We start from the raw sequence: 21,151 nt of genomic DNA, 5'->3' as shown, positions 1-21,151 counted from the left end.
CACAGAACGAGCAAGGGAGCAACAGAGGGAGAGAGAGACACAGAATCCGAAGCAGGCTCCAGGCTCTGAGCTGTCAGCACAGAGCTTGACGTGGGGCTCAAACCCATGAACCGTGAGATCACGACCTAAGCCGAAGTCAGTTGCTCAACCGACTGAACCATCCAGGTGCCCCTGGAATTTTTAAATAATATTTTACTTCAGTGGCTTGTATGTACTACTACATTAGATTTAGCTAATTAAAAAAAAATTTTTAATGTTTTATTTATTTTTGAGAGAGAGACAGAGACAGAGTATGAGTGGGGGAGGGGCAGAGAGACAGAATCCAGGAAGCAAGAGCCTGACATGGGGCTCGAACCCATGAACCACGAGATCATGACCTGAGGCAAAGTCAGACACTTAAACAACTGAGCCACCCAGGCGCCCCTAGATCTAGCTAATTTTTAATAAACTCCTTTCATCTTATGTATTAGTAGCTGCTTTCATGGGGGTACAATTGTTTGCTTAAGACATATGGGCTCTTATTGCTGAGCTTTTCCTATGACTTTTCTGAGTTTCATTTATCTTTTAAAGCTCTCCTTTTATTTCTAGTTACTGTAAACACTGTAATTTTATGTGAAAATTTTCCTTTGGTCTTTAAACAATAAGTGTTCACTGCCGACATTAATATTCTCCATCTTTTATATTATTAGCATGTCTTCAATTACTTGAACCACTTTCATATAATGTCCATTTGACAGTAACTAATGAGCACATACTAAGTACCAGGCCCTGGGTATACATATAATGATGGATAAGAAAGACATAACCCATACTATCTAGAGGGAAGGCAGACAAGTATTCAAAAGCTAACTGTAGGGGCACCTGGGTGGCTCAGTCAGTTGAGTGTCCCACTCTTGATTTCGGCTCAGGTCATGGAATCAAGCCCCACATTGGGTTCTGTGCTGAGTATGGAGTCTGCTTGAGATATTCTCTCTCTCTCTCTCTCTCTCTCTCTCTCAAAATTTTTTTTAAAAAAAGGTAACTGTAGTGCAAAGTCATCAGTGCTGAGAGAAACAGCCCAGGATGCAAGAGAGAAGTACGTGACTCAGACCTAGAAGGTCAAGGGAGGCCTCAGCAGGCAAGTGATGCCCAAGGCAAGACCTAAAGGACAAGTAGAAAGGAAAAATAGGAGTTAATCTGAGGAAATGAGTGGGAGTAAAGTACATCCTAGACTGAAGAAACAGCATGTGTAAAAACCCAGAGGTCAAAAAAAAGCTCTGGGTTTTCAAGCTTCTTTTTTTTTTTTAAATTTTTTTAACATTTATTTATTTTTGAGACAGAGAGAGAGCATGAATAGGGGAGGGCCAGAGAAAGAGGGAGACACAGAATCTGAAACAGGCTCCAGGCTCTGAGCTGTCAGCCCAGAGCCCGACGCGGGGCTCGAACCCACGGACTGTGAGATCATGACCTGAGCCGAAGTCGGACGCTTAACCGACTGAGCCACCCAGGTGCCCCTGGGTTTTCAAGCTTCTTAAAGAAATTCATGCTGTCTAGGCTGTAGAATACAAAGTGGACAGTTGTGTAGGAGATGAATTTGGTGATATAGAAGCCAGAGCTCTGTAAGCCATACTAAGGAAGTGAGAGCAATAGTGAATTGAGAGCAGCAAGGAGACCAACATGATCAAATTTGCTTTGGGCAATGACTGTGGTATAGACAGTGAGTTGGAATAAAGACTGGAGGTAGAAATACCACTTGGGAGGCCACTGCAGGACCCTAAGCGAGAGAGAGAGAGGTCTAGACTGTAATAGTGGCAGAGTAGATGGAGAGAAATACAAAGAACTGACTAGATTTACTAGTTTTTTGGATCCTGCAGGGTAACATGGAAGAGAAGGCGATAAAAGAAGGATCAGGGATATGTCAGGTCTTGGGCTTGAGCAACTGGGTGAATCATGGAGTCGTTTCCTAAGATTGGAAATACAGCGGGAGGAAGGTATGGGAGGATAGATGATGAGTTCAATTTTGGACATTTAACTTAACGTATTTATAGAAATTTCAGGTTGGGATTCCATGAGGCAATTAGACAAATGGGTCTGAAATTTGGAAAAGAGATCTGAGTCGGATGCATAAACTGGGAATTATTAGCACCATCAATGGTAAATTGTGGCCAATAAGATCAGAGAGACTGCCCGGGACGATGTCCAGAGTGAAAAGACAGCCCAAGACAGAACCTTGAGCAATACCAATGCCATCTTTAAGAGAGAGAGACAGGAAAAAGACCCCACCAAGGACTGTGTAAAAGAGGGGCCAAAAATGACAAGTGCCATTCCCTCCTTCTCTTTATCATGTCTGCTTTTGTTCCTACAAGCTATCCTGTCTTGAAATTTCCTGTTAAGTTGCCCAGAAGAAAACCTCTTACACCTCTTCCTCTAGGTATGTGCATTTATAACAAACTCCTCACACCCTGTCACCTCTATTCTCTCACTCCTACTCAATATACACATTCCCACCAGTGTGTTTTACCCCGCTTCCAGGCCATGTGGCCTTCCTTCTGTTGTCCTTCCTGGTTGCCTCACCCGGCATTTCAGTCACTAGTCATTATTCAGATAAAGATCAAATTACAGTTGTAGCCTTGAACTGAGCCCTCATCATGCTAAAACAGGAGACACATTTAAACATGATACTGACCCTTAAAATTCTTAAAAGTTTATAAAATACTACAGCCTAAGCCTAACATGTATGTTAGCAACATCTGGAAAATATTCTTTAAATCATAAGCATAATTAATATATTAAAATCTAAATTTCTGGTTTAAATACTAATCTATATCTGTTTTTTAAAGGATTAATTTTAATATTCCCAGTGAAGTTACTACTTATATTTAATATGAAATTACTTACGTTGTTCTTCTAAAGTCTTTCTGAAGTGTAGGGTATTCTGGCATCTTTCTAATATCTTCCCAATCTTTATCTTACAAAAAAATATCAAATATTGTTATAGAAAATAATGTTACTTCTATCAAAAATCTATTTTAGCTTAAAAATATACATAAAAATACTCAAAATATGCTTTTGAAAAGGAATTATTTTCAAATATGACTCAAATATTATTTTGAAAAGAAAAATAAATTACCTGCAGGAAACCCCATGACACTAAATATCCGATCTAGTTGATCATGATGAAAGGGATTGCTTGTTTTTATATCTTCCTGACGACAGTGAAAAATAGGTTCTGAAGTCAACAATTCAGCAAATATGCAACCTATTGCCCATATATCTATGAAAGAAGAAGAATAAGTGTTTGCACACATTTATTATATTTCTTGGGTTATAACTCCTAGGTATAATCATAACCTACATGTAAAAATACTTTTCAGTGATGAAATATACAAAGTATGATAACTATATTAAGAAAACATATATATGACATGAAATAGCTGTATCATCATATAACAGATTGAAAGCCAAATAAAAAACATTTACTTGTAAATTTCCTAATGAAGATACACTTGGAAACTCAATTTAGCAAGCAAGGAATTTACATTTAGGCAAAGCCTTTCTAACCACTATTAACAATGTAGTCAGTGAAGCATTCAATTGAAAATCTAATACAGGGTATAAAATTCATGACCTGGTAGACTAAAACAATATCATCATCAGGTATATAGCGATTCATTCCTTTAAATCAATTACCTGCATAATGATAGAGCATAATTTCTGATTTAGGAGTCTAGACAAACAGGATAGACCATATAAAATGATTTACAAAAAACTTAACTTTTGTTTGAAAGCCTACCAACTTCAGTTTTTCCAACAAATTGTAAGGCCTAGAAGCTAATAAATACAAGTATATATGGGTACAGCATGACACCAGGAGAGAAGTTATTTGAACATAATCACTTGGATTAAGCTGTTCCATTGCTCCAATATTCCAGGAGAAAGTTAGGCATCTTTAAAAGTTTTACTAACCATTTCAAATCACCAGTTTTAGATTATTCTATTTGGATTTTACACATTGAAAAATTGTAATTTAGATTCTAAGACTATAATATTATATTTACAATGCTTTGCCAAATGTATAAGTGAATTTTTATAAGATATATATTCACACTTGCCCACTTAAATAAATGCTATGTCATATTTTTTTTTAAATAATAATGCACAGACCACAGTATAGGATAGAAAAGCACAGTGTTTAGTAGCCTACTAAATGTGGGAATCACATTCTGTAGACAAGCTAATTAAGAAAAAAATCTAATTATAGCCATTAGCTAGAATTAACATTGGTATGTTATTTCATAAAACAAATTGCTAAATGAAAAAAAAAAACATAGTGTAATGTCTCACTCCATTCAGGAACAGTTTCCTTTCACGTAAGTTAGCCTTCTGGATAACGGAAACAAATCACTTCAACACCCATTTTTTATCACACCATTACCTGCCATCTTAAGAGGTTATAAAATATCATTTACTCTTTCTTAATGACTCAGAAGGGTCATCATCATCATAAGCATCCATCATGAAAGAGTAGAGTAATAACTCTTCAGTGTCTACTATTAAATTCTTTTCTCTCTCCCACATCATGTGTTGTCACTCTTGCCTCTGACAGCTGTCTCTGACAGTCCCATCTCTCTTCCTGCTGGCTGCCTCTACTATGCAGTCGGCTGGGACTAGTACTGCATGTTTCTGGTCATGCCAATTTCTGGTCTGCCTTCCATTTATTTATTTTTAAAAAAATTTTTTTTTCAACGTTTTTATTTATTTTTGGGACAGAGACAGAGCATGAACGGGGGAGGGGCAGAGAGAGAGGGAGACACAGAATCGGAAACAGGCTCCAGGCTCCGAGCCATCAGCCCAGAGCCTGACGCGGGGCTCGAACTGACGGACTGTGAGATCGTGACCTGGCTGAAGTCGGATGCTTAACCGACTCTGCCTTCCATTTAAAGGACAGGAGCCAGGATCTAGATCTCCTGAGAACTGCTAAGAGAAGGAACCTCAGAGTAGCAGGTAATGTTAAATTTTAGGGTTTCTTGCCTCATATTAGCCTCTAATTTTAAATGGTCATCTGGTTCCTGTATCATCTATACCCATTTCTCAGCTCTCAGATCTCAAGACTGTTCCTCCCTCCTTCCTTCCCTCCCTTTACACACACACACAAACACACACACACACACACACACACACACACACACACACACACACACACGCTGTCATTCCCCAGCCCCCCTAAATGTCACTCCATAAAACTTCACTGATACCAAATCACCGAACTCTTTTTTTTTTTATATGCTCTGAATAGAAATAATACTCATTTCTGACATGAACCAGCTATGGAGAAGAATAAGAATAAGTGAATGGCTATGTATTTACTCTATGTATTTATGTCTGCTAGGAATGTATTTCAAGCCTGAAAATAACTTATTTGGGGAATATTCTTTCTCTGGGTCTTCTTTCTTAGTTTCTATCCAGAAGGGATAACTGCAACTTAACTAAAATTGAAAATCAGCGATTATATTTTTATCTTTATCTGTAAGTTGTAAACTCATTTAAACTTAATTTCAGTTGTCCTTACCCTCAGGAAATAGGAAATATAGTGGATTTCTAATTCATACTCAGTTAGCTTTACTTCCCCCAAAGATATCTACTTTTATTTCAATGGTAGAACAGCTAATCAGAAAATATTCATAGAACTGTGCTTCTCAACGTCTGGGCTGTCAAAGTGTGTGGACCATGTGCAACAGAACCATTTAACGGCACGTACTACATATGGGACTTACTGCCACAGATTGGCTCTATCAGAATCTCTGAGAGTGGGACAGGCTTTGGTGGGAAGTCACTTAGTTTAACAGAAGGTTTTGGCTGAATCTGCCTTTTCTTACTGGAAATCTCCCTTGTAGATCTAGACTGTGAGCTTGGTAAGAGCCCAGCGCATGTGGATTTCTACTGTTAGCACATCCCCTACTTGCTGCCCTGCATTCTGGGTTATCTCATCATCAGTTCTGTGCTGAGGCACCAACCTGGTGCTGCTCAACTAATATGCCTCTTTCTCTGGCGTCTCTTCAGTCTCCTGCTATCCCCCGGTGCCTTCTGAGACTGTCTAAGAGACTTTACTGCTCTGGATTCAGAGATCTAAGAGAAAAAGCAAACGTAATTCTCAAAGTTTCAAAGACACAGCTCCTCAGTAAAAATCACTCACTGGGATGTAAGTAGAGTCAGGTTCTGATTTTAACCCCTCATTCTGAGAGCCCTCTATTCCTTCCGTCTGCTTGTGCAGTTCTGAATTTTTCACAGACAGCTAACCCTGTCCGTGGCTGAGAGCGTGGCCTTGGTAGCCTCTGAATGAAGCCTCACTGTGGGCTCAGCTGCTGGTGGAAGAGTCTAAGGTCGGTCTCAGACTCCTCTACTGTCAAACACTCATGGGATTTTTCACTAATTGAACAAAATCTTTCAGCAATATTTACAAAGTATTACAAGATTCCAGCCCCTTGCTAGCGTCGCCATCCCTGGACAAAGTATATATATGCTCGGCGTCTCAGTTTTGCAGAAATCAGACCTGATGAATGAGGACATCACTATATTTTATTTTTTGTTTCTCCTTTTACCCACGTATAGGTTAGTTATCTATCGAATCTTTTCCAACATGGGAGCTTCCTTTGTAGTTCTTTGCATGTTACCAGGTTTTTCAGAAGTTTAACAGAGAAAGGTTTGTGCTCATCTGTTTTTAATAATTTCGTATTTTTGGTGCCTTTATTAAATAGAACTCAACAAATGCAGCTAAATGTAGTCAAAACTGGTATCAGTCTAATACCAGTAAACAGAAAATTCCACACAAGGAAAATTTCAAGAAATACACGCAGGAGATTTCGGCACCTCATAGAACTAGCCCATCATAGTGACAGTACTACTCACCTCCTCTCTTTTCAACTCATTTTGAGAAATCTCTAGGTTTGAGTACAGCTCCCTCTTCCTGACTCCCTCAATTCGTAGCTGGGCCCACTGAGGACACTGTAGTCATCAGGTAGCAAAACCCTTGTCTGTTCTGGAGCAGACTTTAAATCCTACAGAGAGTGTGTTTAAAGCAGGTTTTCTTACTCCATTTTTTCTCTTGGCAAAATGGCAAGAGGCTGAGCACAGCTAACCTACCCAGACTCTTATTTCCTCCTGTAATGGAGAAACTGCTACTCTGATCAGCGTCATGGCAGGAGAGAAAAATTAGTCACATTACTTCTTGTTTAGGAAAGGACAGATGGACTGACTTTCCCCCAGCACAAGGGCCTTTTGCCAACACCAGACTATTCTTGTTTTCTGTTTTTCTTTTTGTGGAGAAAACAATTCTAGAAATCTCTCCAGTTCTTCTGATCAATGGTAGGTAAGTGCAAAATAAAACTTGTATGTTATCATTTCCGTGGCAATTCAACAGGATCAGATAACTCTATTCTCTAAATGAAAATGCTTTCTCCTTTTACAAGAACCATATTCTCCTACATGGTTAAAAATCCTAATCTACCAGAATATAAAATGCAGGAATACAGACGACAATAGGACTTTTACAAAGAGATATAAAGCGGTTTTTACAAAGCAGCTTCATAATTATGATACCATTTGGTATTTATGATAATTTGATGCTAAGATAGTAAATCATTTTAGACTAACTTACCAATGGCCTTTGTATAATGTCTTGCACCAAGCAGAAGTTCTGGAGCCCGATACCAAAACGTCACAACTACTGGATCCAAATCTGCTAGTGGCTTTAGAGGAGAATTGAATAATCTGGCAAAACCCATGTCCGCTAAAAAATGAAATAAGTTAATATAAAACTCAGTCTGGCATGCTACTAGAACCATGCAAGGTTGATGACAACAGCCACTATTGAAGACAATAACTTTATAAAGCAATCCTTTTATTCCTTTTCAACCAGGGGTCTGCCCCAGGCACCAGATCCCCCCTTCTGAGTAGATATTATTATCGTGCCTATTTTACTGATAAAGAAACTGAGGCCTAAAGATATTCTGACTTGCCCAAGGCCACAGAGCTAGTAAATACAGAGTCATAATTAGAATCCAGGTCTGACTTCAGATCCCTGGCTTTCAGAGACATAATATTCTTAAATGTTTTTTTAAACTGAAACAGTCTCAAAATTTCCATGGTTAATTATGACCTCTGGACGCCTCTGCATCTAAACACTGACTACATCTGAGTGTGGCGTGAGCTGGAATTGGCTCGTGGATGCATGAGAGCCAGTTTGTACACATTTCTCCCCAACACTGAGTTGAGTGATGTCATGCGACTTGAAATTGGCTATCATGGGAATATTTACATCATAGAAAACAACAAACGCTACACACTGGGGATTTTTTTCCACCCAGGGAGCCATTGTTGGATAATTACCAGCACATCATATACATGTTTCCAGGAAAATGTACACGATATATACGAGGTAATTTGTTATAATTTGTTATAATTCAGGGTGTAACAAAGGTCTATGCCAAAGCTAACTGAGTTAAATATTAGAGGTATACACAAGTAGTAAAAAGAATATTTATTACTATAATAAGTTCCTGAGTGTCTGGCTGGCTCAGTCGGGAGAGCATGTGACTCTTGATCTTGGGGTTGTGAATTTGACCCCCAGGCTGGGTGTAGAGATTACTTAAAAATAAAATTAAAAAAACAATCTACTATATAATAAGTCCTTGAGACTATCTAATTTTCTTAAGATTTAATAAATAACAAATACCTTTCATTTATCAAGTACTTCAGAATTACAGATGGTTTTCACATATATCATGTATCACTTCATCTAATCCTCATGCTGGTTTAATGAGTATTTTGTTCCCCACCTCTGAGATGAAGAATCTAAAGTCCAAGGCAGTTAAGTGACTTTCCCAAGGTCACAGAGATAGCAGTAAAAATGCTAGTATTCAAACAAACCATGTTGTAACTTAGCAGCTATATTCTTAATCATTGATCTGACATCCAATAGATTATACATATGACAATCATATATCACAGAGGTCAAATCACAAGAATGAAAAACCTCCGTAATTTGAAATATGTAATGTACACAGTATATTTTGCAGTATAAGGGGTCCCAATGAACTATGTAATAGCACATTAAGATTTAATGTACTGTTTAATCATTTAATCTAAAACTACATGCTATAACATACATTAAAATTTTAATTTACAGCGATTTTGTTTCTTTAGAATTTGAATTACAAGGCTTTCTGAGAATGCTTTGGAGAACACAGGTCATAAAAAATAAGGCTATCTAAGGAAGCCTGTGCTGATGCCTACTGTTTCCTAACTAAATTTCCCCCATAGCAAAGACATTCAAAATCTTTCTACCAATATTACGCCTACTTCAAAGCACTGCTTTATGTATTTAATAGATGCTGATTGTTGCTGATGGCAAAGTAATGTGATGAAATGTTTCACCCATTGAAAAGTATGTTATTTTTAAGTAAAAGCTGAAGTCAGTATTTCTCCCTTTATTCCCTACCTTCTTAGTTTTATATAAGCCTCATCTATTCAGTGTCAGATGAAATCAAGTCCAAAGGACACCATAAACATTCTTAAAAATAATTCCTGTCTATTATTTGAACTTTAAAGGAGTTTCAAACCATTTCTCAAATAATCACCAATGTAGACAAAAGGTAACTAACCTAAAACCGTTCCATTCAACAGATTGCAGTGATAAAATTCTGGTGTGAGTGCTAATGAGACAGTATCAGATGATGAAGAAAAGCAGGAAAACCATGGTGTCTACCACCAAGGAACTGACATGAAGGTGAGGTGACAAAATACACAGAGTAGATAAAAACAGAAGTGCTGTAAGACCAAAGGTGAGTTACCACTGGCTTCTACTAGACTCTAAGTCCTATGAGGGGAGGGCATGTATCTCCTTCATGGCTCTATGTGGCACACTGGTAAACATTTGTGGAAGTGGACCAAACTGAACATGGAACTTGAGCTGGATCCTCAAGGGTGAATCACTGAACGGTAAAAGGGACAGGAAGCGTTTCAGGTAAGACCTGAAGTCTTCAGGTTGCTGGGGAGGGGGAGGCTTAGGCACAGGGAAAGGCGGGATGCATTTCTCATTTGACTGTGCTTTTCTTTTCATTCAAAAAAGGACTGTGTGGGGCGCCTGGGTGGCTCAGTCGGTTGGGCGTCCGACTTCGGCTCAGGTCACGATCTCGCTGTCCGTGGGTTCGAGCCCCGCGTCAGGGCTCTGGGCTGATGGCTCAGAGCCTGGAGCCTGCTTCCCATTCTGTGTCTCCCTCTCTCTCTGCCCCTCCCCCGTTCATGCTCTGTCTCTCTCTGTCTCAAAAATAAATAAACGTTACAAAAAAAAAATTAAAAAAAAGGACTGTGTTAAAGTGTTAAGCACAGGCATCAGAGCATTACTAAGTTTTAAAAAGTAATGTGCTATTACAACAAAAATTAAAAGCAATTTAATCAACTAAATTGTTTTCTAGACTGCTGGTATTACTTCTTGCTTACTTTTAACCCTGACTGTATTCCTAATGGTGAACAGAATTACAATCCTAAAACTCTGAACAGTAGGGTAACCAACTGGCCTGGCTAGAATACAGAATTTCGGGTGAGGAGTACTAGAGATATCTGGGAGTAGTAAGAGAAAGACAGCGAGTGCAAGGGACCAGGATAGAGGGGATGACTGGTACAAACGAGGGGAGAGTACAAGATGACAATGATGAATTTGGTTTGAAACAATGGAACAGAGGTTGCCAGCAGCACATCCAAATTAAGGTAAAGATTCTGGTTAGGGGGAGAGAAGAGAATGAGACTCAGATCTTAGAATGATTTTTACAGAATCCAAGATTTTTAGGCCACACTCATCAATTCCTTAAAGTAGCAATTGTAGAGGGAGGCCACGCCCTGGCCAGTGCAACACAAGGTTAATAGGAGTAAAAGCCAGTAATAAATAAAATGCAGAAGTAAGAGCAAAAGTGGTAAGTAGAAAAACAGAATTATGTGATGTCACATAGACCAAGGAAAAAGACAGTCTCAAGGCCAGACTGGTCAGAAGAACAAATGACTAAGGCAATAAAGGAAAACTGTGACTAAACACAGGCCACTAGATCTGATGAGACAGAGGTCATAGGTGACCTTTTTGGAGAGCAGTTTCGATAGAGGAACAGAATTAGAGGACAGATTAGGGTGAGTGGAACCAGTGGGTGAACATCGTATGTTCTAGCAGTAGAGGAACAAGGAGGGGAAATTGAATGAATAGTAAAGAAAACAAAATGGATATGAGAAGATTTATTTTAGAATTGGAAAAGGATTATGAAGGATTAAAAGTGAAGAGGAGAAACTGGGGAAGCAGAGAGTGGAGACACTGCGGTGTGAGAGTTTAAGTACAATGGGAAGCTATTTAGAAGCTAGGGGGACCCCACATAGGTAGGACTCGGGAGGGGAGAGTCACTCTTTCTCTGAGACTGTTTCAAAGGCAGCGCTGTGCCGACAAAAAGTGGTCAGTGAGGGTACAGCAGACAGCTTTGATATGACTGGGCAGCAACATTTGTAGGGAAAGAGACTTTGGACTTGAGAGGCTGAGTAAGCCACAACCTCTCTAAAGTCAGCTCTCCTTCTCTGGAACATCCACCTTACAGGGTGGTTGTATAAAGTGAGGGAACATATGAAAGCATTTATGACACTGGGTAGTAAACTAATTATTTCACTGTCTGTCACAGGGAGGGACTGCCCTTTACCACCCTTTCCCTTTCGCCAATGTCTAGCAAAAAGTAGGTCCTCAAATGCCTATAAGGAAAAGAGTGCGAGCGTGAAACAGAAAAAAGTGAGGAGTGGTAGAGAGGGGTGGGGAGGGAAGCAAAACGGAAGGGGGGGGGAAGGAAAGCAGCTACTTGGTTCTTAGTGACCATCAACAACATTTTTTATGACTCTGAATCTCAGTAAACTTAGTGTAGAGGTTGAAAGAAAAGGAATTTGGTTTATAACCAACCAACCAAGGAGCACGCTTGGGTGTAGTAGGACAGAATGGATGTGCAATAGGTCAAGTTAGCACAATTCTGCATCACCCCTAGCATGACATATCCTAACAGCAAAGAAAGCAGGTTGATGAAACAATATTTATTTTAAAATCCTTCTGAAAACCATTGGAACATTTAAATTTTTTTTTTTCAACGTTTATTTATTTTTGGGACAGAGAGAGACAGAGCATGAACGGGGGAGGGGCAGAGAGAGAGGGAGACACAGCATCGGAAACAGGCTCCAGGCTCTGAGCCATCAGCCCAGAGCCCGACGCGGGGCTCGAACCCACGGACCGCGAGATCGTGACCTGGCTGAAGTCGGACGCTTAACCGACTGCGCCACCCAGGCGCCCCAACCATTGGAACATTTAATAAATGCAATTTCTATTACAAAAAAAAATTAGAATGAAGCATTTCTTCACCTCATTCTCTTCCCAAATACGTCAGAGGTATAAATGATGCCAATTTCTTCTAGAATGATCTTCAGGGTTGCAAAGGGAATCTTAATAAATGGGAAGGACTCCTGTGGGTGCCTTAATCTAAGACCACCACATAATAGGGTTTATAAACATATATATTTCATTTGGAAAAAATATGTTGGTACCTGGCACGGGCATGCAGGGGGCGGGGGCAAGGTATGTGGGAAGATGTGCGTGTGTTAGGTCAGGTGGGAGAGATGCCTCCAGGGAAAGAACACTGGTAAAGCCGAGACAAAAGCAAGACTTAGAAGATGACACTTAGGGCAGCTGTGCAGGAGAGCAACCACGGCATAAACACATGCTTGGGTACTGTATAAGAATGAAATTTTTGTGGGCTTGCTTGCCTCAGCTTACTTGGGGAAGAAACCTGAGGCGTTTTATCAACTATCTACCTACACCTCCCGACATATTTTCTAAAAACATGACGAGGAAGTCATTTTAAAATGAACTGCTTAAATAAGAGTCTTAAAAAGGGGAAACCATCTTTGCAGTCACTTCAGTTTCTTGATAAATTATTTGAGAAATAATTACCTACCTATTTTGACTCTCCCCCTTTCAGGACCTTCTCCCATTACTAGGATATTTGCTGGTTTCTAGGAATAAAAATAGAGCATTCAAATTACTATGTTTATTCTTTTGACATGCTCTAAAATGGAGAAAAGTTCTTAAAATATGAAAATATCACTTCTGTATTTTCATCAAAACCATAATACAATATTAAATACCCTCTATATAGTTAAAACATTTGACATACTTGAAGTTAGCACTAACCTTCTATAAACATCTTTGCTTTGAAAACATTTATTTTCAAAATTATACAAATAATTACAAAGAAGTTGAAGCTATCATTTCTGTTTACCCCACAGCAGTCACAAGTGATGTATTTTTTTTTAAAAACCTACACATATTATAACTGTCCACTTGCTGCCCACAAGAAACAGTTTTTGTGGTTGAAAAAATGTTTTGTAAAATTTCAAACCACAGTATAATTACCTTCATTTAAATGAATTCAATGAAATATTCCTTGCTAAATATTTCTTAACTACTATAGGAAAACATGATCAACATTCAACAGACTCCATTCATATCCATATGCATTTCAGCTGTAGTTCATGCAAAAGTACAAAATTCCAAATATAATTTCAAGATGTAGGAAAATAAAAATCAAGGCTAATACAGAACTGTATAAAGAAAAGAATAGATTGCAAATGTATCCATTGCTTTTAGGTCATCCTCATTTGTAGATATTTGGAAACAGAGAACTATGGAAATAGGCTTTTGGGCAAGTCAGTCTCCTCTGTAAACTATCAAGAGAGAAAATTTCGGATTCATTTATTCAATCAATGAACATATTTTTGTGTCTTAGGGACAAAAAAACATATTGACAATCAAGAGGAAAAACAAGCACATGATGAATTAAATCCCTAGCCTCCAGATGCTCTTTACATAAGTAGAAAGAGAAAAACAGAAGCTTTGTATAATATTAGAAGCTAATGCTATGTGTGAGTTATAGAAAGGACTGATGTCTTGGGTTAGAGGTTAAACCAGATTACTTTTAGATCCCTTCCAATTTGCTGGCTCTTTTTTAAGTTTCAATGAAAACAATTAGCACTAAAAAAAAAAAAAAGTTCAAAGGAGGAAGTGATAACTAGAGTTTCCACTGTTGAGGGAAATGTTCATTGGAGGTGAGGCGAGGGTGCTGTCCATTATCCAGATCCTGAAAAATGAACAGGAACTGGCATGTCAGGGTAGAAGGACAAGGGCAGTGGAGGAGGTGAAAAGGCTATGAACAAGGTAGGCTTAGGAGACAGTAACCCAGACAGAACTCTGGACAGAAACCAGAGGACCCATGTTGGGGGTAGCAAAATTAACCTAGACTCTGGATAGTCTTAAATGCCAGGTGAAGTAATCTGATCTTTAAATGGCAGGCTGTGAGATCCCAGGAGAGGGGGAGCTATCAGAACTAGGTATAAGATAATAAAGGCTTTGTCCAAGGCCTTCTAAGCTGAAATGGAGAGGGAGTTATGGAGCTGAGTAACATTTTAAAGGAGAAATTAACAGGACTTTGTGACTAGTTGAAGTCAGAAGACTAAGACAAAGGGTGATACAAATTTCAGCAAGGTTTTGAGTTTCTGCAACTAAAAGAATGATGGTGCCTTTATTGTGGAACAGTTATGAGAGGTACTGGTTAGGGAGGGGGAACAATGTGAGATCCCTAAGTCATACTATTCAGAAGAGGATTTGAAAATTATTGTCACTGGAGTATGATGACTGAAGACACAAGACAAAATTAGTTTATCGCAGCAGAAAGAGAAAATAGCATCAGTCGAAACCCAGAGCTTCAAGATTCAAGTTTGATAATGATTTATCAAAGATCCATTATAGATAAAACACTATACTGCAGACCTTCAGGAAATAAAGAGAAATAAAACATGAAGCTCAAGACATCAAAGAGCTTCAAAAATCTAATAAGGAAAGAACGACAAACTGCTTTTTAGAATACAAGGCAGGTTATGAAAAGTACCAAAACAGCAAAAGAAAATGCCAGGAATGAATGATTCTTCTCACTGAATATCAGGATAGACTTTAGGAAAAAGACTTTGGATGAATGAAGGATGACTAACATTCTGATGGGCCTAAATGAAAGAATGACTTTTCAGGCTCTGAGAACTCTGTAAGTAAGGGCACAGTCACATAAAAATAGAGACGTGGCATACTGGGAGAACCTGCACTAGAGCATAGGATGCTGGAAAGGGGCACCTGGGTGGCTCAGTCAGTTAAGCGTCTGACTTCGGCTCAGGTCATGATCTCGCGGTCTGTGAGTTCGAGCCCCGCGTCGGGCTCTGTGCTGGCAGCTCAGAGCCTGGAACCTGTTTCAGATTCTGTGTCTCCCTCTCTCTCTGACCCTCCCCCGTTCATGCTCTGTCTCTGTCTCTGTCTCAAAAATAAATAATTAAAAAAAAAATAAGACTGGACACTACATTGGGAACAAAATGCCACATTAAAGAAACTGGAATTGATTCTATAGGCTAAGCCAAGACAGGACGGTGAGATAATCAGATTTATATTTAGGAAAAAAACTGGTAGCAATGTGAAGGCTGAATTGGAAAGGGTGGATGGATCACAAAGCAGAGACAGAAACCAATAGTCTAGGGAAAAGTAAGGGCACCCTAAATTGTGACAATGGTCATGGGAGAACATATAAGAGCATTTTAAGGTAAAAGTTCAAGACTTGGGATTGTTTTTTATACCACCCTCTCCACCCTCCATAGTCATGCATTCAACAAATATTGATTAAGCATATTCTATGTATCAGGCTAGATGCTAGAGATGCAGCAGTAAAAATCCATCCAGGAAAAATCCTTGCCCTCATGGAGCTTACATTCTAGTGGGAACAGAAGGGCAATAAATAAACAAATGTACACTATATCAGATATTGGAAAAGAAACCAAGGAGAATACAAGAGATTTCCACATCTGATATTATGGCCGACTAGGTGCTCTAGGGGACCCTGCCATTACAGAACCATATGTTGCATAAGAAACCTCCCTTGATGGATTCCCTGATCTCACAAGAGGTCAGGGATTATCTACAACTCCAAGTGCCGGCCCAAATAATGTATCCTTGTGGCTAGAGACTAAAGGAAAGTCAGGATGGGCCTAAGAACAGATGCCAACAACACTTCAATGGGGATACTGAATCATGGGCCACCAGCAAAGTAAGAAAGCTGAGCCTGCGACCACAAAGTCAGCTAAGACTCTCAAATGGACTAAAATAAACCTAGATACTACCAGTAGAAGCAAAAGAAAACTCTCTCTGGAGGAAAAACTTCTTAATTTAGGCCTATGGACTAAAACAAAACAGTTCCCTGCTAAAAGCAGATTATTTCCATTTTGAATTAGAAACAAAATCCATTCCTACACTATTTACGAGAGATCCACCTAAGCACAAGGGCCATAAAACCTGAAATAAAAGACTATTAAAAGGTGTATCAGGCAAACTGCTAAGAGTTAGATCAACTATTAGTAATGTCAGATGGAATAGCTTTTAAGATAAAAGCATTATTAGGAATACAGATGGTCACTATATAATGATACAAGCTTCAATTCACCAGGAAGAGGCAACATTCCTAAACTTGCCGTGGACTTGAAATATATATAAAGCAAACGTTGATATAACTTCAGGGAAGGAAGAAAACAATGATAATGTTAAGATATAGACCATCCAGAAGACACAGTTAGCAAGGTTCATCTAGTGGGCATAAACACAACTTTTTTTCAATAATTAGAGAATACACATTTTTCTCAAAGACATATGGAACGTTTACAAATGCTGATCACATACTAGCAAGTCTCAAGAAATTTCAAGGAATTGTTATCAAACAGGCTATGTTCTCTGACTACAATGCAATGAAGTTAAAAGTCAATCACGAAAGTATAAATTTAAAACTCCATCTATTTGGAAATTTAAAAATACTTCTATTGTGGGTGGCTCAGTCGGTTAAGCATCCGACTTCAGCTTGGGTCATGATCTCAGGGTTCACAGGTTCAAGCTCCGCATCGTGCTCTGTGCTGACAGCTCAGAGCCTTGAGCCTGCTTCGGATTCTGTGTCTCCCTCTCTCTCTGCCCCTCCCTCGCTCATGCTCTGTCTCTCTCTCTCTGTCAAAAATAAATAAACTAAAACAACAACAACAACAACAACAACAACTTCTATTGTGTGTCAACTATACTTCAATTAAAAAAAAGAAAGAAAGAAAAAGAATCAAGGCAGTAGCATTTAGACTGGTGGCCACTGTATTCTTCACAGCCATTACCCCATAGGACAAACAGTGCAACTTAATTAAGAATATCCTTGATGAAAGAGTAAAAAATATTAAGTTAATTAAATCTCAAACCTTGAGTATACATGTCTTTTTAATACTCTAATAAAATGAGATGTATACATAAAGCATTTCTGTTGCACTATGAAGCCAACAGTTGTCTAGAAGAAAAAGGAGTTGTGCAGTTGTATGCTGCCTAGTTGTTTCTCACTACATATTTTTGTTTTATTAGATATAGTTATATTTTTAAAGATTTTATTTATTAATTATTTTATTAAAAATTTTTTAATGTTTATTTTAGAAAGAGAGAGTGCAGAGTGCATGTGGGGGGGGGGAGAGATTGAGATTGAGAGAGAGAGAGAGAGAGAGAGAGAGAGAGAGAATCTGAAACAGGATCCAGGCTCTGAGCTGTCAGCACAGAGCCCAATGCAGGCCTCAAACTCATGAACTGGGAGATCATGACCTGAGCTGAAGTCAGATGCTTATTAACCCACTAAGCCACCTAGGTGCCCCTTAAGATTTTATTTTTAAGTAATCTCCACACCCAACATAGGGGTCAGGCTCACAACCCTGAAATCAAGAGTCGTATGCTCTACTGAGGGAGCCAACCAGGTGCCCCAATAGTTATTTTTAGTAAAATATGTTATTTCGTTAATAGGAAAAAAATTTCCTCTAAATCACTCAGAAGTAAAAGGAGAATCTATGAAGAAATTAAAAATACTCAGAAATGAAATAATGTAAGTATTACCTATCAAAACCTGTGAAATGAAGCTAATGCAGTATTTACAAGGGAAATTTATAGAATCCTTAAATATTTATGTTAGGAAAAAAGGAAGGCTGAAAATACTGATGTACCCAAGCTAAGGGGAGTAGTGGGGGGGGGGGGGCGGTGGGGAGCTCAAGAAAATACACCAAAAGAAAGTAGAAGTAAAAAGATAAAGGTAAGGGCAGAAATCTATGAATGAGACAGGATTTATGAAGCCTCTAGGACAACTATTATGAGAGGATAGAAGGTGCAAATAAACATTACAAATTACAAGGAGGATCATAAATCTAGGGCCAATGGAAGTGAGAAAGATAACCCCACAAAGAACTTTATACTGATTACTCTTAAAATGTATACAAAATGGACAAAGTCGAGAAAATATAACCTACAAATTGACTCAGGATGAATTAGGAAATCTTAACAAACCAGTAAGTGCTAAATAAATTGAAACTATATTTAAAAATCTCCCTACTAAGAAAACACCAAACCCCAAATGACCACAGATGCAAGTTCTCCACAAATTTTCAGTGAACAGGTTATTCAATCTTATTCAAACATTTGCAGAGAACAGAAAAAGAGGGAATGCTCCCAATAAGTTCTGGAAGGACAGTATAATCTTGGTAGCAAAAACAGACAAAGTATGGGAAAGAAAAAAATTTCAGGCCAACCTCACTCACGAGTACAGATGCGAATATATTAAACAAAATACTATTAAGCTAAATCCATTAACAGGAATGCCAGGATGGCTTCACATGAGAAAACCTACATAAGTCCCTCAGCATATTAACATATGAAAAAGGAAAGATGATATAATTATCTCGACAGAGGCTAAAAAAGCAGTTAATAAAATTTAATACCCATTCATGATAAAATCTTTCAGCAAGTTAGACTAGAAAATTACCCTCTTAACCGGATAATGGGTATATATCAAAAACTAAGAAGTAACATTGGAAGGATTCCCTTTAAAATTGGGAATAATGCAGTGATATCCACCATTACCACTTCTAAAATCAACATCGCACTGTAAGTCTGTTGCTATAAAACAGTAATTAAAGGGATATGAATTGGAGAGGCAGGAACAAAATTATTGTTATTTGCAAATGATGTAATTATTTACATAAAAAACACAAAGTATTTACAGACAAATTATTAGCAATAGTAAGGGAGATTAGTAAGATGTTTGGCTAACTGAACAATATGAAAAAGTCAGCTGTATTTTTATATACCAGCAAAAGAAAAAAAAGGGTAGGAAATAAAATTTTTCAAAGGCAGCATTTCTACAGTAATAAAAAAAAAAAACTATAAGGTACCTAAGAATATATACACTAAAGGATGTAGAAGATATTTATACAGAAAATCTTGAAACTTTATCTTAAATGACATTAGTAACTCTCAAATAAATTAAGAAGTCATGTTTATAGATAAGAGGACTCTATATAGTAAAGACATCAATTCTCTCCATTCTTATCTATAAATCCAGGGAATCTGGCTTAAGACATGACATCCAGATTTATTTTATTATTTTTTCAAGTTTATTTATTTATTTTGAGAGAGAGAGAGAGAGAGAGAGAGAGCAGGGGGTAGGACAGAGAAAGAGGGGGGGAGACAGAATCCCAAGCAGGAATCGTAGGGCTCCAACCCATGAACCGTGAGATCAAACCAAACCGTGAGACCTGAGCCAAAATTAAGAGTAGGACACTTAACCAACTGAGCCACGCAGGCGCCCCCAAGATTTATTTTAAAGCCATAGTAAAGACAGTATGATACTGGTACAGAGATAGACGAAACTGATCAATGTGATAGAATGGAGAACCCAGGCGGAACCATGATGCTGTGAGAAGAGCAACTTCAGAGTCAGTGGAGAAAAAAGGAACTAGTCAATAAATGGTGCTGGCACAACAGGTATCCCAGTGGGAAAAAAAATAAAATGAATCTTTGTCTCATATCATCCATACAACAGTTTCGAGCAGATTAAGGAATTAAACATAAAAAGCAAAACTTTAAAACTGTGTGTGTGTGTGGGGGGGGGGATGCAGGATATAGCTAATATCTTTCTGACCCTCAGGTAGGAAAGAATTTCTAAAACGAGATATAAAAAATCATCACGAAAGAGAAGACCGACAAATCTGGCTATTAAAATAACTTTCAACCACCAACAATAAAGAAAAGAAAAAGACAAAGCACAAATGGAAGAAGTTTGCAACAGATAAGTAACAAAGATTCTGTATCCAGAATAAAGAACTCCCACAAATCAATATAAAAACAACCTAATAGAAAATGGGCAAAATGTCCAAACGGGCATTTAACAAAATAAGAAACATTTAACCATTAAGCATATGAAGATGTTCAGTCTCATTAATAAAGAGGGAAATGTAATTAAAATCAAAATGAGATACCATTTTATACCTAGTATATTGGTTAAAAATTAAGAACTGCTGAGTAGGAAGTCAGGGGGAACTCCAAAACATTGTTGTTAAGAGAATAACTTGGTACAACTTCTTTGGAAAACAATGTGACATCATCTTGCAAACCTGAACAATTGCATACCCTTCGACTCAGTTATTCCATTTTTAGACACACCAGAGAATGTTCCTAGCAGCATAGGTTGTCAAAAAAAAAAAAAAAAATCTGAACACAACCCAAATTTCTAGCTAACAGGAAAATGGAGAAATTAATTGTGGTAGAAGCACACAATGAATTTTAAAACAGCAATGAAAATTTGGAGGTTACTAATAAAGGTAAAAAAATGTTTGCGTCTTAGCAGCATTATGCTGAGTGAAAAAAGCAAGTTTAGAAGACTATATACAGCAGAATGCCATTTTCTTAAAACTTAAAACCAAGCAAAGCTAAGAATATACTATTTAGGCACACATACAAATGTGATAAACCTATTTTTAAAAAGGAGTGCATAATGTAGGGATGCTTGGGTGGCTCAGTCAGTTAAGCATCTGCCTCTTGATTTCGGCTCAAGTCACGATCTCATGGTTTGTGAGATCGAGTTCCTCCTTGGGCTCTGTGCAGACAGTAGAAATTGGGATATTCTCTCTCTCTCTCTCTCCCTCTCTCTCTTCCTCTCTGCCACTCGTGCTCTCTCTCAAAATA

At 38.2% G+C, this 21,151-nt stretch overlaps 1 protein-coding gene across 5 annotated transcripts in view; it reads right to left on the bottom strand.

Moving 5' to 3' along the window:
• The window catches only part of CDK19 (cyclin dependent kinase 19), a 191,763-nt gene that overhangs the window by 18,450 nt on the left and 152,162 nt on the right, over positions 1 to 21,151 (bottom strand). For all 5 annotated transcript variants that reach the window (XM_047101485.1, XM_047101488.1, XM_047101489.1 and 2 more), the window contains 4 exons: positions 12,999 to 13,056; positions 7,634 to 7,765; positions 3,110 to 3,253; positions 2,878 to 2,947 (listed from right to left, as the gene is read on the bottom strand). In XM_047101485.1, the coding sequence (XP_046957441.1) occupies positions 2,878 to 2,947; positions 3,110 to 3,253; positions 7,634 to 7,765; positions 12,999 to 13,056 (404 nt within the window). The remainder of the gene's footprint in view (positions 1 to 2,877; positions 2,948 to 3,109; positions 3,254 to 7,633; positions 7,766 to 12,998; positions 13,057 to 21,151) is intronic.

The sequence above is a fragment of the Lynx rufus genome, unplaced genomic scaffold, assembly GCF_022079265.1.
Source record: "Lynx rufus isolate CCGP_SWC_20201006 ecotype Redwood Valley unplaced genomic scaffold, mLynRuf1.p SCAF_6, whole genome shotgun sequence".
NCBI classification, from domain to species: domain Eukaryota; kingdom Metazoa; phylum Chordata; class Mammalia; order Carnivora; family Felidae; genus Lynx; species Lynx rufus.
The sequence above is the reverse complement of the archived record's forward strand: the minus strand, read 5'-3'. Positions and strand labels throughout refer to the sequence as shown.